General features: G+C 34.8%; 1 protein-coding gene across 1 annotated transcript in view; it reads right to left on the reverse strand.

Moving 5' to 3' along the window:
• Positions 1-15,183, reverse strand: part of CACNA2D1 (calcium channel, voltage-dependent, alpha 2/delta subunit 1) — a 379,635-nt gene that overhangs the window by 82,558 nt on the left and 281,894 nt on the right. Inside the window, exons 10-11 of the mRNA XM_009328361.1 lie at positions 8,790-8,948; positions 3,510-3,614 (exon numbers count right to left, since the gene is read on the reverse strand). Coding sequence (XP_009326636.1) covers positions 3,510-3,614; positions 8,790-8,948 — 264 coding nt within the window. The remainder of the gene's footprint in view (positions 1-3,509; positions 3,615-8,789; positions 8,949-15,183) is intronic.

The raw sequence follows: 15,183 nt of genomic DNA on the forward strand, positions 1-15,183 counted from the left end.
TCAGGATGGGGAACACCTACTGGGGCCTACGTTTCAATTAAATTTATATTGCTATCTTCAGTGAAGCCATCTGTAGTACGAGTGCAAATAAAATGAAAATTTACCACCCCCATTCCTGAAATTTAGCACGTGTGTTGTATTTCACACTTTTAATGTGAGTGCCCCAAATGTCACCACAAAGGCAAACATGCCAGTTTTTAAATATCAGGCACAGCATGTAGTTGCAATCTGTGACAATAAAATCTGGCTTTATAAAGGGAAAAAGGCATGCAAAGGTGAAACACAACTGTGATTTTCCACTTCAAACAGATGAAAATTAGGAATGTTCCTCCTCAAAATTGTGTTACATAAGTTTTATAATAACCCTCATATTCATACTGTAAATGATTTGGAAAGACAGAAAATTATTTTAAATATATCTGTATGCTATTTCAAACAGATTAAACCCCCTAATTTAACAGGACAATTTTCCAGCCTCTAGATTCTAGGCTGCTCTTTTAGTAGTTTCCAATTGTTTATTGTATTCTTTCACTTTGTAACTTGAAGGTTGCACTAAGGGCACTGCAAACAAGTGTACTAAGTCATGTCATCTGATGGGCCAAAACTTATTGAAGCTTCTTTCATGCCAAGGAATTACAAAGTAACTGACATGAAGAAGAAAATACTTTTAGAGCTGAAGCAATTTTACATCAAGAAGATGAAAACAAGGATTAATAGATTTGAATGAATGGTCTTCTGTTTGTACGAGAAAAAAAAAAAGTAAGTTTACAACACAGTGTACCTAAGATGGGAAGTGACTGGCTGTGATATAAGACAGTAAAGATTCATCTTTTATATACTGTATGCAAAACACAAACAAAAATGTTCAAACAAATGCAGAGCAGGCAAGAAAAGACATCAGCTGATACATATTTATACTCTGAAGTGCTACTATGGTAAAACATGGAAAACTTTTTAACACCTTACATTGAATAGTCTCTCTACAAACGATAATTATAAAATTGGTCTTACATTTCTTGGGCTATTTGTGAAATAAATTATAAATTAAGTGCAATAAAAACAACAGAATCTAGATCCACTTATCTTTAAATATCTCATCATTTAATATATGAAAGCAGCCTACTATGCAATCTAAGAAGGTAACGCTATGTGTCTGACTTTACACAATTAAAAGTATATGTGTATTTTTCATGTTAGAATGTGTCTGTCAATTATGTTATGATCTACTGGATTAAGATTAACATTAAATTACACAGAGAGGGAACAAGAGATCTCACACCATCATTCTGGAATCAAGTGTAGTCTCACTAAAGCGAGCATGACCGCGAGCATATTTTGTATTAGTCTTACTTTAAAAAATATTAGAATGTTATGAAATGTTGTCGGGGGGGTGTTCATTATTATTGCTGAAAATTAATTTACTGGTTCAATCCCATTAGAAGTTTTTCAACCATACATTTCCCTTCAACATCACAAGGATTGTTACTGATTGAAAACTATAAGGAGAAAGCAAATGGTTCTTCAAATTATACCTGCAAATACTTTCTTAGTATTTCTTGTATTTCCAATGTCGTCTTGGAGAAAACCAGAAGGGACGGCATCTAGCAACTCAGTACTTTATTGGACAAGTAACAAAATGTAAGTGCTTACTAAAATTTGAACTTGTAGATACATACAACTTAATCAAGTGTAGGAAATTTGCCTTGCATTGCATCTGCACTGCATTTAATTATATAAGAAAATATACTTAAATAATCATAAATCCATACAGTGACCATTATCACCATTATACATTTGTTGTATACAATAAAACCCCCAAACTAGAGGGAACAAGAAAGTGAGAGGGTATTGTATTATATATAACAGTATATATAAAACCAACCCAACCCTTGGCAGTGCAAATTTACAGTATTAAAGGATGCAGTAAAATAACCATTTTAAATTAGTAAATCCTACATTTCATTTATTATACTTCACAGAATAATCGATTGTCAGACATGATGTGAGTAAGACCACAAATCTCAGCACTACAAATTTGTTTTGTTGCTTGGACTGGATATTTTACTATACTTTCCTCCTAACACGGCAAGTTAAATACGAAATTAATCATACATCTTCCCCCTTATGCACATATTTCCTTTAGCTGATGGCTTTTGTTGTAACACAACAAAAGCTACCAAGTCCAAATTTGAAGAGGAATCTCTGAGTATATTTTCAGAATACAGCCATGTGTGCCACACAACAAGTTGCTATGATTTCAGTTCTTCCTTCTAATTGTCAGTTTAAAAAGCACTTTCAGCTCAGACATGAAGATTAACTAAACGCCACCATATCATTCTATGTGAAACACTATTATAAAGCAGTCACAAAATGATTATCCAAGGTCACCGAGTGAATCACTGGTCGAGATGGAAATTGTGTCTTGCATTTCTAGTTCTCCTTTTGAAGGGATTAATTCAAATATATGAGGATTTCTAATGAAATACTTCCACTGCTTTATACATAAGCATCCATGGCAACTGTTAAAGTGTCTTGGTGAATTGTGATCTAACTTCTAGCTGCTTTTTTTGAAAACAAAACAAAACAAAACAACTCCCCCCCCCAAAAAAAGAAACAGGTATAGGCACATCCCCAAGCACTAGAAAAGGTAAATTCTTAGTTGTAGTGTGAATCCAGCTCATATTTAACTTTTATTTAGAAAGTGATTAATCTTCTAAATTTAATGATTTGCACTGAAATGTAGTAGGAGAAAATTTACAAAGCTGTTTTATTTCACTCACACAGACACACACACACACACTGTCACGCATTTTTTCATCTTTAAGTATGCAAAAGCCAGACCAGAAGTTTGATTAGATTCAAAACTTAAACCCCAAACCAGCACAGCTAATAATCCAATCTAATCTGAACAACACCACTCATCCAGTTATTCTTGTGTCAAGCCCATAATTCTGGTTGAACCACAGATCAGATTTCATCAACAGAAAGCCATCCCACTCCTAGCTAAGACATTCAAAGGTATAATTAGCCTCACTCAAAAAAAAATGTGGGTTTGCTCCAGCCCAAATCTATTCAGATTCAGATTCTAAACTTGAGATCTGGTTTTGCCTTTGCCTGATGAACAATAAAAACACACAGAAAATATTCACAGTGAGGAGATATAGATATATCTCATATCCTTTAACTACCTATGTTTCCACTTGATAATGCAAGGATTACACTAATACAAGAAAAATATCAATAAAAAGTTTAATTCTTTATGGCTTATGGTATACTTCTGTACCACTTGACATCAATGATTCACAAGGTGTAAAATATTAAATGTATTTTATGGTTTCTTCAAAGAAATGTTATAGATTGAGAAAGCTTTAAGTGCCTTAAGGTTCAATACTAATACGTTTTTAAAAAGTACTTTATACAGATACCAAAAATGCTTTCACTTCCATATTTAAATGTTCCTCATTGTGCTGTTGTATTTTATGTAGTAAAATCTTCCATATATCACTTACTTTTTTGTCTTCATTATATTTATGGAAAATTTCTTGTGCTCTTTCTTCACCACCATCCGTAAACAGCATAATAATCTTATTGCAGTTAGCTCTAGAGACACTGTGCTGTAGGAGATACAAACAGAAGCTTTTTTTAATTTCAGGCTATAAGGAATAACAACTGTTATATTTGATGGCTTTCATATCAACATGCTTACTACTTTAACATGGTAATGGCAAAACTTCCAAAGTCTTTTACAATTTCACCCAATACACCTTTCTGAATGAAGAAAGGGAAGGGAAGGGAAGGGAAGGGAAGGGAAGGGAAGGGAAGGGAAGGGAAGGGAAGGAAAGAAACCAAAACAAAACCAGTGTTATGAAGGGAAGGGAAGGGAAGGGAAGGGAAGGGAAGGGAAGGGAAGGGAAGGGAAGGGAAGAAACCAAAACAAAACCATTTTTCTGTTCCATGAGACTGAAATATGACTCATTTCAGATCTGACCCAACACAGAGGAATGGGGATCTGGTGGTTCCTCTCACCTCCATCAACACAAGGAAAGCTCTTTAGCTTGTACCCATCACAACAACCCCACAGCGATGCTCTACAGATGTTCTGCATGAGACTTGTACAGTGAGGGCCTCTAAACATTTTTACTCTTCTCTTTTCTCATCCTTACTTTTTTTCTTATCCTTACTGTCCTTGTGGAAATTTGGGAACAATGACCCTCTAATGAATTACTGAATATTCTTTTTTTTTCTGCTGGACTCCTATTCACAGAAACTATCAAGCTCACTGACCACTTAAATGAAAACTCTGATAATTTAGGCATCCTATAGGTACATCTATAAAACTCTACCTTATAAACTTAGAAATAGTTTTGCATTTGCTATTTTTGTCACATTTCCTTAAAATAAACTCCATCTTCCACTTCTTTGATTCTTTCCTGGGGTTTTTTATTACTTTTTTTTTTTTTTTAAATACAGTGAAATGAATAGCTAACCTAGAAAGGTATTTTAGAATCAGGTTTACGTAATATATTGCAGCAAAGATATGGCTGCCTAGAGTATTAAGATCTCTCCATCACCTACTTTTCTAATTACATTGTAACTCAGAGGTGAAGCACTGAGCATGTTCCGTTATTTCTGGAGATCAAGCCTGGAATAGAGAGAATTGAGAAGAAGCCCCTCTGACTCCTAATTCAGCAGTCAAAGTAACTAGTAAAGCCACTGAGAAAAACACAGTGTGTTGTGCAAAGGAATAAAAATATTGTTCCACAGACGGAACAAGAGACATGAATAGGAATTTTGGCTCCTTATGAAAGGAGCCAAAGGCTCCTCCTTTGGCATTCGTCTTCTTTCCTTATTCCCTAAAAGTTAAGAATCTAGTCTAAGCAAATTGTTCATTAATTTTACAGCCAGTGTTCCTTGTCCTCTGTGTTGCATACAAATGGTCCTAGTTAGACACATTTTGCTACTTCTGAGTAGTTGGATGTGACAGAGTAAAACCCTTAGAGAGTCAGTAAAATAAATTCAACTTCCCCTTCCACAAGCCTGAATTTTGCTGTATGAATTTACTATACAGTCAAGGAAAGAAATAGGAGGGTCATCCTTACAAAGTACCTAGCTCTCCCTTGCTTTAGTCTTTGTGACTAGATAGTGACTAACTTTCACCTGGCTGGTCAGGTGAGATGATCCCGCTCCCTTTCATTACTTTTCAACCTACTCTCTGATCTGATTCCTTGTTCTTCTGTAATAAAGAGACCGAAACACCAAAGCCAGCCCTCAACATCAGCCAATAATCCTCAAAATTGCAGGTCTATGGTTCTACAATGGTCCCAGAAAACTAAAATACAAAAAATTTGTTTGCAATCACTATATTAACAGATGAATAATTATTCCTCAGAGATTATTTGTATTGATAGTTCAATATTCAGTGAATAACTACTTATTTAATCATTTGAAAAAAAAACAAGTCCAAAGATTTTCCTACATGTAACAACACATAAAAACCACTTGAAATCAATACATTCTCTCCAATCTCATCAGCACACTGTGTTTCATTTGGAATTAAATAATTTATGACCATTTTTTGCTTTTGAAATATAACCTACAAGATACTGCTTTGGGCTGCAATCTTTTCGATATTAAAAAAGTAATAAAAGTAGAGTTGGATACTTTATAAATAAAGAAACTCACCTACATTTACAGTGATTTAATATACAGGCCAAAATAAAATCACAGGGAAACCAGAGATGACAAGGAAGGGGACCAAGGCCTGATCATATTATAAAACTTTCCTTTTGATTTTAAAATGAGTGCTATTATGGGAAATGTGAACTTGAGCTAACCTTTGTTTTAACTGACTAAACCAGGATTTTTCTAGCAGCTTTCTTAGCTTATGCTAATACAGTATCAGAAAAATGCAGTGGTTTCTCTTTATCTCCTAGTACTTACCGAAGGGCATTTACTTACACTACACTGTTTAGACACTGAAGTCATGTCATGGAAAAAAATTCCAAGGTCTTAGTAGCCTCCAAACAATATTGGAAATCTGAACATGAATAAGCTCAAATCATATGACATTTTCCCACCATAAAAACTTTGCATCCTGATGAATGAACTTTACAGATCAGTTTCTTACAAGTGATCAAAAGGAAGGCAGAATTGCCTTTACAACATGTCTTCCCCCCCCATTTGCACAAAGATGGAGAGATACTGGCTCAGGGAGTGAATATAAGTGATTTTGTAACGCTGATGAAGTAATTTCATCGTTTCTCTGAACAGTTTGCCTCACCAGTCCAATGGATGGCTCTGCCCTCCCATCACAGACCACAGCTGAAGAGGAATGTGTTGCCTATACAGCAGCTTCCCCAGGACAAAAAACAGCTTCTTAGCTTAAACCACAGAAGAATGCAAGTTGGAGCTGAGTCTACATATTCATTTTTAGCTCTCTCCTGCACTTGATAAAGGCTTTTCTTTTTCTTCTTTCAAAAAAGCAAGCAAGACATGATCCATTTTATGCTGTGCCTAAAATTGCTTTTGTTTTATACAAGTTTCACATCCTTAAAATTAACTCATTAAATGGCAGGTCAGGATTATTCCTCATGACTTTAGGAATGCATTTTTCATTATGAGTTTCATGCCACTGAAGAAGGAAACAGTAAACCAAGGCAAAAATCAACTACTTGAATCAAGAAGAGATTATTTCAAGATAATTTTTATGACAAATCATAGTTGTTGTGGTATGGGGAAAAAACCCTCCTGACTTCCTGGAGCTGAAGTATTATTATTTTCAAAGAAACAGAAAGCTAATATAACAATAAATAATGGAAAAATACTGCATAAACATGATGGAATCCAGATTATTGATACTCACTTGAATTAGTATGTTGAAAAAAACTGAAGTGTCTATTTCCATCTAGCAACATATCAGACAATAAGTTTTTCATGGCACAAGTAAAATATTATTTTGGTATTCAAAAAAATCGTTAGAAATAACTGTCATCCAGAAATAGTACCCACAAAATTATTACGAGAATTTGAGCTGTTAAAAACTATTCATTTTTCATGGATCTTAAAGCAATTTGACTGTTTGAAATCGTAAACATACAACTGGAAGCTATCCCTAAGCGTATTTTTTAATTATTTGTTTAAGCCTGTATTATATCATCCTATTATATTGTCTTGTCACCAGAGTCTCGCACTAACTCCATCACCAGCCCTTGACTCTTCCTGCCAAATGGATTTGCCAATATCTGGAGAGGATGACTGTATTTCTATAACCTATAACTGCAATCTCTTAATTTCCCTTGATATACACATCCACAGTGTCCAACCATAATTTAGAGCCTTGCAGAGATTATGTGAGGCTAATCAGACCTCTGACTCCAGTTACGAGAGAGACAGTCTCACTATAAGACTGATCAATTATTTTTTTAAGCAATTTTTTACTCCTACAAACAAGTCCACTTTGAGGCTTCCCCTGTGTTCAGGACTTCTTAATACTGCCTGCACACAAAGCACGTATCTGGCGCTGCACCAAATATAATACATAACGTTAATCAAATATAAATGTTATGAGGACAAGCTGTGTTTGGCAAAATTTCTTGTGTCTTGCTGGTTGCCTTTGAATGAGATGAATGAAGAAAAAGGGGAAATGCTGTTCTGCCTGGTCTGAAAAAGTCCGTCAGCTTTTAAAATCCTGTTTGCAGTTTTATATAACCATCAGCAGAGGGCACACAGTCATTTCCCCACCAAACCCCTCTGCTCATCTAAATAGTGATCTGCTGAGAAAATACCCTTGAAAACATTGTATTTTCTTTTTCTCCATCAAAATTTAACAAGGTTCGGAATTTTTCAACCAGCTCTAGCCCTAAGCTGCATATGCAATGGCAGGGAAGCACCCTGAAGTCCAGAATCTGGCAGATTAGGGGAAAAAATTAAACATTTGTACACTGAGAGACATAACTGATATATTAAAAAAAAAAAAATACACTTAATATTTATTAAGCTAGTTCCTTAACGTCTGTAAATTGGTATAGCTTTATTTACACTAAGGTGATGATCCAATATGCAATTTTTATGAAGGTGAAATGTAAAATATTTTTTTTTAAACAACTACACAAACTATTTAAAAAAATGACTAATAAAACCCTAACATTTGTGGTAAATGGGAAACATTACTACTTAGAAAGCTAGTGCTTGGGTGCAAACTAGAAAGTACGATGTAATTAAAACATGGAGACAATGCATTTAATTTTTGAGGAAACGATTTTATGCATGAGGAAAAAGGAACTAGAATACTCTCAGGTGCCTAATATTCCTCTGTTAACTAAGTTATTTGCTCCCCTCTGTCCTGCTCAAGCCATGATCAACTATTTATTACATGTAATAAATATAAAATCGCAGGTTAACTAAACTTTGCTAGGAGATACTGTGGTAAAACTGAAATAATAAACAACCAACTTTGTAATATTCTGTAGCCTTCAATTTTAAAATTACCTGGAAATCAACCACTACCACAGCTATGTGCCAACTGAGAATCACATGTTAAATGAAAAACTAGCTGAATGAATGAGGTAAAAACAGTACAGCACATTGAAAACCAAATTTATTCCCAAATCTTAGCAATCTGCTGGGGGATCTGCAAAGAAAAAAATTTATTGTTGGGATAAGTTTACGTGCTAAATAAGGTATTGTACTGGTTATCACTCAGTTACATGATGGAAGAGCATGCAGTGGCCATCTGAACGTTCAAGTTCTCCTTCTTCACTTTAAAGCAGAGAGATGACTTTCATACTTACATTTAGCAGCTGTTCAAAAGCATAGCTAAAGCCTTTCTTGTAATCTGTAATTCCTTTAGCAGAGATTTTATAGACAGCTTCTTTCAGCTTCTTCTTGTTCCTCACGTTAGCTTGGACAAGGTGATTAAAGCAACTGACGTTCTGAGCATTATTGTTAAACTGTAAAATAAACAGAATAGTATTAAAGACAGTTAATTCTCTTTTCTAGGTACTGTAGTAGTAAAAGCTAATGTTTTCTTGATCCATGAGATAAAGCATCTCACACCCGGATTTTCCCTTCCACAACATTGAGAATGTCCAGCAGTGTCTGCAGATTTCAAAATTGGGCGAAATATATATATATAAAAAAAGGTATTTGATGCTCCACTCTTTGTTGCATTCCAAAACCCTCTACTGTATTGGGAAAACTCTCACAAATATTTTTAAAGCTCATACAATGAAATCAAACTGAGAAATGCAGAGTTAGGGAAATAAAAAACATGAGAATATGTTTATCTTACTTTTTTTAATCACTGAAAAATATTGGTTGAATTATCAGGTGACTTCCATATTGCACGTACTACTCTGTCTCTAAACCTGCTGTTTTACAATGACACTTGCAGGTTATAATCAATTAGTACATATGTGTTACAGAAAAAAAAATACACTCTTGGGGCAAAGGAAGCACATGAGAGTATAGCTGTAAATAGGAGAATATTGTTAATAATAATACAAGGTTTGTGTACTGAGAACACACATATTTGTGCTCTCTTACCCACATATCCGTAAAGACTACTCCATGAAAAATTCATTTATACAAGATTCTGATATTATTTAAAAACATACATAGAAAATTTTTTATGTGCAAAATGTTGTCTGCACAAGTAGAAATCAGGTTATGATGTCTTTAAAATTTGTCTCTGTATAAAATACATATATGTCCTGGTAGAGAGAGAGTGATACAGAAATATGTCTCACTTTTTAGCTACCTCTGTATCTATCTATATAAAGTCAAAGGTGAGACTTCTCTTAAAAAATGCCTTAGTATGTGTGAGTCTAACTGTAGTCTTGAATGAAAGTGCATATTACTGCACATAATCTGTGTTGAACTCTATTTGAATGAAAATCTCTTTTTAACTACAACACAGTAAATTTTATTTAAGATACTTTTGACTAATTAATAAAACTATTGTCTTGGCCGATTTTTAAACTGTTTTATCTATCCAGACTTCCTGTGTGAGCTTTTTTTCTCACCGGCAAATAAGATGTCCAAAAAACTCTGTAAAACTCCATCTCAGTAAAGGCACTAAACCCCAGACCTCCTAATTTATGTTTCAGCTGAAAACAAATTACTATGTCTCTTCCTGATTGAGGGTCTTCAGTGAAAGTAAATGTAAATGTAATTTTGTGCTGTCAACCTGGTGCAAAGCCTTAAAATAGCTTAAAAATCAGGCCCTGTTGGCTTAAGTCTCAATGCTGCTAATTAGTTCAATAGTACTGTACAGAAGATAAGGTAAATAAGGTCACAGATTTCAATAACTTCTCAGACTACTTACATGTCTAAAATAAATCACTAAGTACCAGGCACAAAGTACAGAGCGAGAACTGCTATCAGCAGCAAACATCAACTTACATTGTAATTGTAAGACACTTACAATGAACAGAACTTAGAAGGATGAAGGGATTGATAATATCAAACCATTTTTAATAATGAGTAATAATTCAATTCCAAGTTATTAGGATGCTTAGGAGGTACACAGACCTTTCCATGTCCCAGAATCAGATGCGTACAGATGCATGCTCCCTGCCCTTAGGACCAAACAAAATATGAACTACCAGTAATTTTTATCGAACATCCACTTTAATCAATGAGACTTCTGCTATTGGCTTAGTAGAAGCAAATGTATAACAGCAGTACAGCTTATGGCAGAGATGACTGATGGAGAAAGGCATCATCCTCAGCAGAAGGTTTAGCCTAATTGGTTCCAGTCCCTTCTTGAAAATAGCCACAGAGCTGCAGCTGCGGGGTTTCTGGCTGTAAGTGAGCAAATCCAAGCACTATTATGAGAGCATTTGCTATGCTGGATTGTAACTTGTGGTTCCACATGTAATTTCTTATTCTCACAAAAAGGATGTGTCATAGTGCTGCATGAACTAAAGACTTTAAAGCGTGAATTTGTCCGCCTCATCTTCTAATATCATTATTGTACCACAAGCCACTCCTGCATGTATGAAGAAAACCCACTATTTTGATTTTGAGCATTAAGTAGTTCACAATTAATCTCATAGCTTGTCATCTTCATACTATATTTCTTTTTCCACGGAGGTTATTTTTGCTTATTCCTCATGAGTTAATATTGTCTTTTGGTGAGCTATGGTATAGCTGCAGTTTTCCTGAGAACCGTATTTGCTAAAAAATTGTATGGATTCTTGCTAGGCAAGGATATACACTATGAGAATAACATATAAGAATCTTCATATGTCTTTCTAATTAACAAGGACAGTTATTGTTCTGTCCCAGTTTTATAGCTCTGTTTCCCAGGTGATTAAAATCTGTGGGAGCAAGTTATTCTCAAATGACTTTATGTAAAGTTTTCTGTCCCCTTTTCTATCAATATGCAGCTCCCAATGTGTCATAAGGAGTCAACTGTTTCTAAAAACATGCAAAAGTGTGAATAAGTATTTTAACTTTGAAAAATGCAGTGTTGTATTTGACCAGGCATTCTGCAAAAGAGTCAGTTGTATATAATAATATGACAAAGGTTGCTTATTTATTTTTGTAATATTCTCTTTATCAGGGCTTTAATTGTCATAATACCGCAACTATAAATACAGTATCATGTATCTAAATTATTTACAGTAACAAAAGTATGAAAACAGGATGAGATAATGAAGATTAAAAATATTTTCCAGTTCTCCCAGTATCACAATGCAAACTTCACCTTTAAAATAAATGAACACATGGAATTGGACTACATATAATGAAATTTTCAGCTTGAATATTCCTTTAATGTGTGCCGTATTTCCCAGAAAAGAATAATTTTGGTAGGACCAACCCTCCACTATGATTAAAATGTAAAACTCCCAACTGAACCCTAAGGTATCTATCCATTGTGTGATTTTAGAGCCATTATCTTTTACAAAAGTTCCTTCCCCTGACTCAAACAAATTATGGTCATTTATTTTTCCATTTCCCCTCAATATCACATGGTGATTTTTATTCACTGTGCTTAAGCAGCATGTTTTGCTGGTTAAGAAAGACCACAAAATGATCACACAACTGTAGTCTATTCACTTTGATGCAGAACACTGACACACTCAATGGTGTTTCTTACAGGAGTTTCTTACAGAAGTAACTAATAAATTACCCGATGATTATTAGGTACGTTAACCATGTGGGAGAGAAAACATTGTGCTGTAGAATTATTTCAGCTTGTCTTGACCTGATTTTGTAACCATGATTGGAAAAGTACTCAAGTAAAGTAATTTTAAAAATACAAGATCTAAGAATGAATTCTAATTGTGAGATGGGATGAGAGTACAGATCTTGTGCTTGGAAAGTAGAACACCACCACTACCTAGTAGGTAGCTCTACTCTACACAAGCCAATTTCATCTCAAAAAGAAGAGTGAAAACACTGTTCTGCTTCATCAGTGACATTACATGCAAATTATTTCATAAGCTAATATAAAACTAACCATAGATTCAATCTTATGGTCAGTGCATGCCTTGTCTTAGGCTGTAGTAAACAGCGGTTTAGGAGTTCAAGTGAAAATTTAGTGACAAGTGAAAATTTCTCCCTGAAATGCCACTAACATTAAACTGCAAAACTAAATTGCTTGCTAGCAGTCCCGCAAATGTATCAGGATAATTATTTCTATGAAGGTCAGGTATCTAGCATATGGATTGGTAATTATAGATACAAAAATGACATTTTAAAAATTGACAGGAATACTGGCTCAAACTGTTTAAGCAGTTAACAAGTAAACTGTACCGTACTTACACATGATGTAAACTGAACAAAGGGTCAAGGTCAAAATATCTGCATCTATAGATTGACAAATGCTGATGTAAAATGAAGGAGAGAAATAACACAATTATGGAACATAGAGTTACATCAACCAAAGTCTGCAAATGCTGTAATTTAATTAAGAAAAATATTTGAGCCAGCTGTTTTGAAATATATCAGTCAACGTTAATGTTAACGTCAGTCAACAAAGCAGATGAGAACAGTTTTTGATTAGATAAAGGAATCAGTAGATGGAACAACAACCCTCCAAAATGAACATTTACCTGTTTGCTAGGAGGTGAAGGCAAGTCTGAAGATTGAAATGTGACTGATAAAAATGTCCAAAGGGGGGAACAAAATTCAGGGCTACATTTAATTAATTTGAACTCCAGTAAAATACTGAAGTAACTGAAAGATTTCAAGTGTAAAAGCCTTCAGTTTGCCCTTAAAACTGGCTTGTCATACCTGCTACACAACACTAAAATAATTTTGCTCTTTAACCAGTTGACCATGTGACAAATACCAGGACTATTCATAACTTTGAATTAGCCAAACTGAGCCAGTTTTCAGTTATACTCATCTGAAATATAATAACAATAGTGGCATTAACAATTTTTCACACATTAAGATAGCAAAAGCCAAAATACCTGCAATAAGCCTATGACAATTACTGGTCACATTACCTGTCTCCTAAGAACCATAATAATGCTTATTTAAGGTTGGATGATTCTTGAAAACCAGTTAACAATATACTCAGTCACTTAGTATCTAGCTGGAAGAAAGAACATGCAACATTTCAAAAACCAGTTGCCACTTCAGAAAGTCCATGTTCTTACCAAATCAAGTCCTATCAAAGGTTTAAAATTAAAAGTTATTACAATCCATACTTTATTGAATAAAATGCCCTCAATGTATCTATATGAAATGTCAGCTGGGTATTTATCAGACTGGCATTTCCCCCTAAGTATTGCAGTAAAGATAAACATATGTCATAAAAATGCTATTGTGGTAAAAAGAAAATAAATGGAATTTGTGTACAATGCCGTGGGCTCAATGAGTCACTTACAAAACCACAGATGACATTTGGAGGCAAACCATTCAATTGTTAAAATCTAAAGCCACCCTATACAGTACGTCACTACCAGTCACAGCTTCTACTTTTTCAACTATATAAAAAGCTTACTCCTTATCTAAGCTAAAATAAGAAGTGCTTGCAGCAAACCACTTGGAAATCATGGAAAGCAGGATAACCTTAGCTTTTTAATTTAAAGTATCATGAAGTATTAATATAATTAAATTTGTCTTGCACTTATATAGCAAGGTATAGGCTCTAGATGTATTTTTCACTAGATTATTTCTCATTACCCAATTTATTTATATCCTTTTGCAGCCTCTGCCTTTGGGATCTCCCAGAACAATCCTCAGGTCTGAGGAAATGAAGACCTCCTGTTCACAGGTTTGGGCAGGAATACCCAAGCCTGCACTAAGAGTATTAGAGAACTTCATCTAGTTGACCTCAAAGCACCAGTATAATCTTTGGCCATATATGGGGCAACTCAATAACTTGAAAGATAAGTTAATCAATTCAACTTAATATGAAACTCTGAACAAAGGGTTTTGAGTTTAACGCTGCTTGAACCTTGTCATTCTGGAGAAGGTCAGAAACAGAAATACTATTCTGACAGTCTTACAAGGACTTTGTCTTTATCCTCCTATTCAGAGAAGGATCAACTTGCAAAACCAGTGGAAAATTATACAGAATTGCAGTGAAATATCTAAATGCTAGAGACCTTTCCCCTCCCTTGGGTAGTTCCATTGAGCTGTGGGCTCCTCCAGCCACATGGACCTCTGCAATCCATAGTGTCCCAAGATGTTAAACTGATGGACAAGAGAAGGGGTTGTCATTCTGAAGCCCCCTTCTGATTCCAGCATAGTTAGTTCTGCATTGTTAAAACCGTCTTCTTTTCCAGAGTCTCCACATGCTCTCACTAAGAGCATCCTTCTTTAAAATTATTAAAACTCCTACCCCAACACCAGGATATTAGAGGAATCAAAGGAAGTGAAACAGAGATACTGATTTATTTCTTATATCTGTTCCCACTCTAAGCGCTCTGTGGATATGATGGCAGATCAAGCAATGAATTAACAAGAGACCCTACAGACAGGTGTTTTCATTAAAAGGACAGTATAAGACATAAGGGGGGGGGAGAAACCCTCATGGAAAAAGGCTGCAAAATGAAGAAAGAAAGGATCAGTATTCAGAAGTGGGACATACAGGGACTGGAAAACATTTGAGACAGATAAGTGGGAAGATCAAAGCTATCAAGCAGCTGGGAGAAAAACAGTAAACAAAATAGATGAGAAGAAAAACATGTATATATTTTTTTTTTTCTAAAACTGCATTCC

Source organism: Pygoscelis adeliae, unplaced genomic scaffold (genome assembly GCF_000699105.1).
Source record: "Pygoscelis adeliae isolate BGI_AS28 unplaced genomic scaffold, ASM69910v1 Scaffold267, whole genome shotgun sequence".
Classification (NCBI taxonomy): Eukaryota; Metazoa; Chordata; class Aves; order Sphenisciformes; family Spheniscidae; genus Pygoscelis; species Pygoscelis adeliae.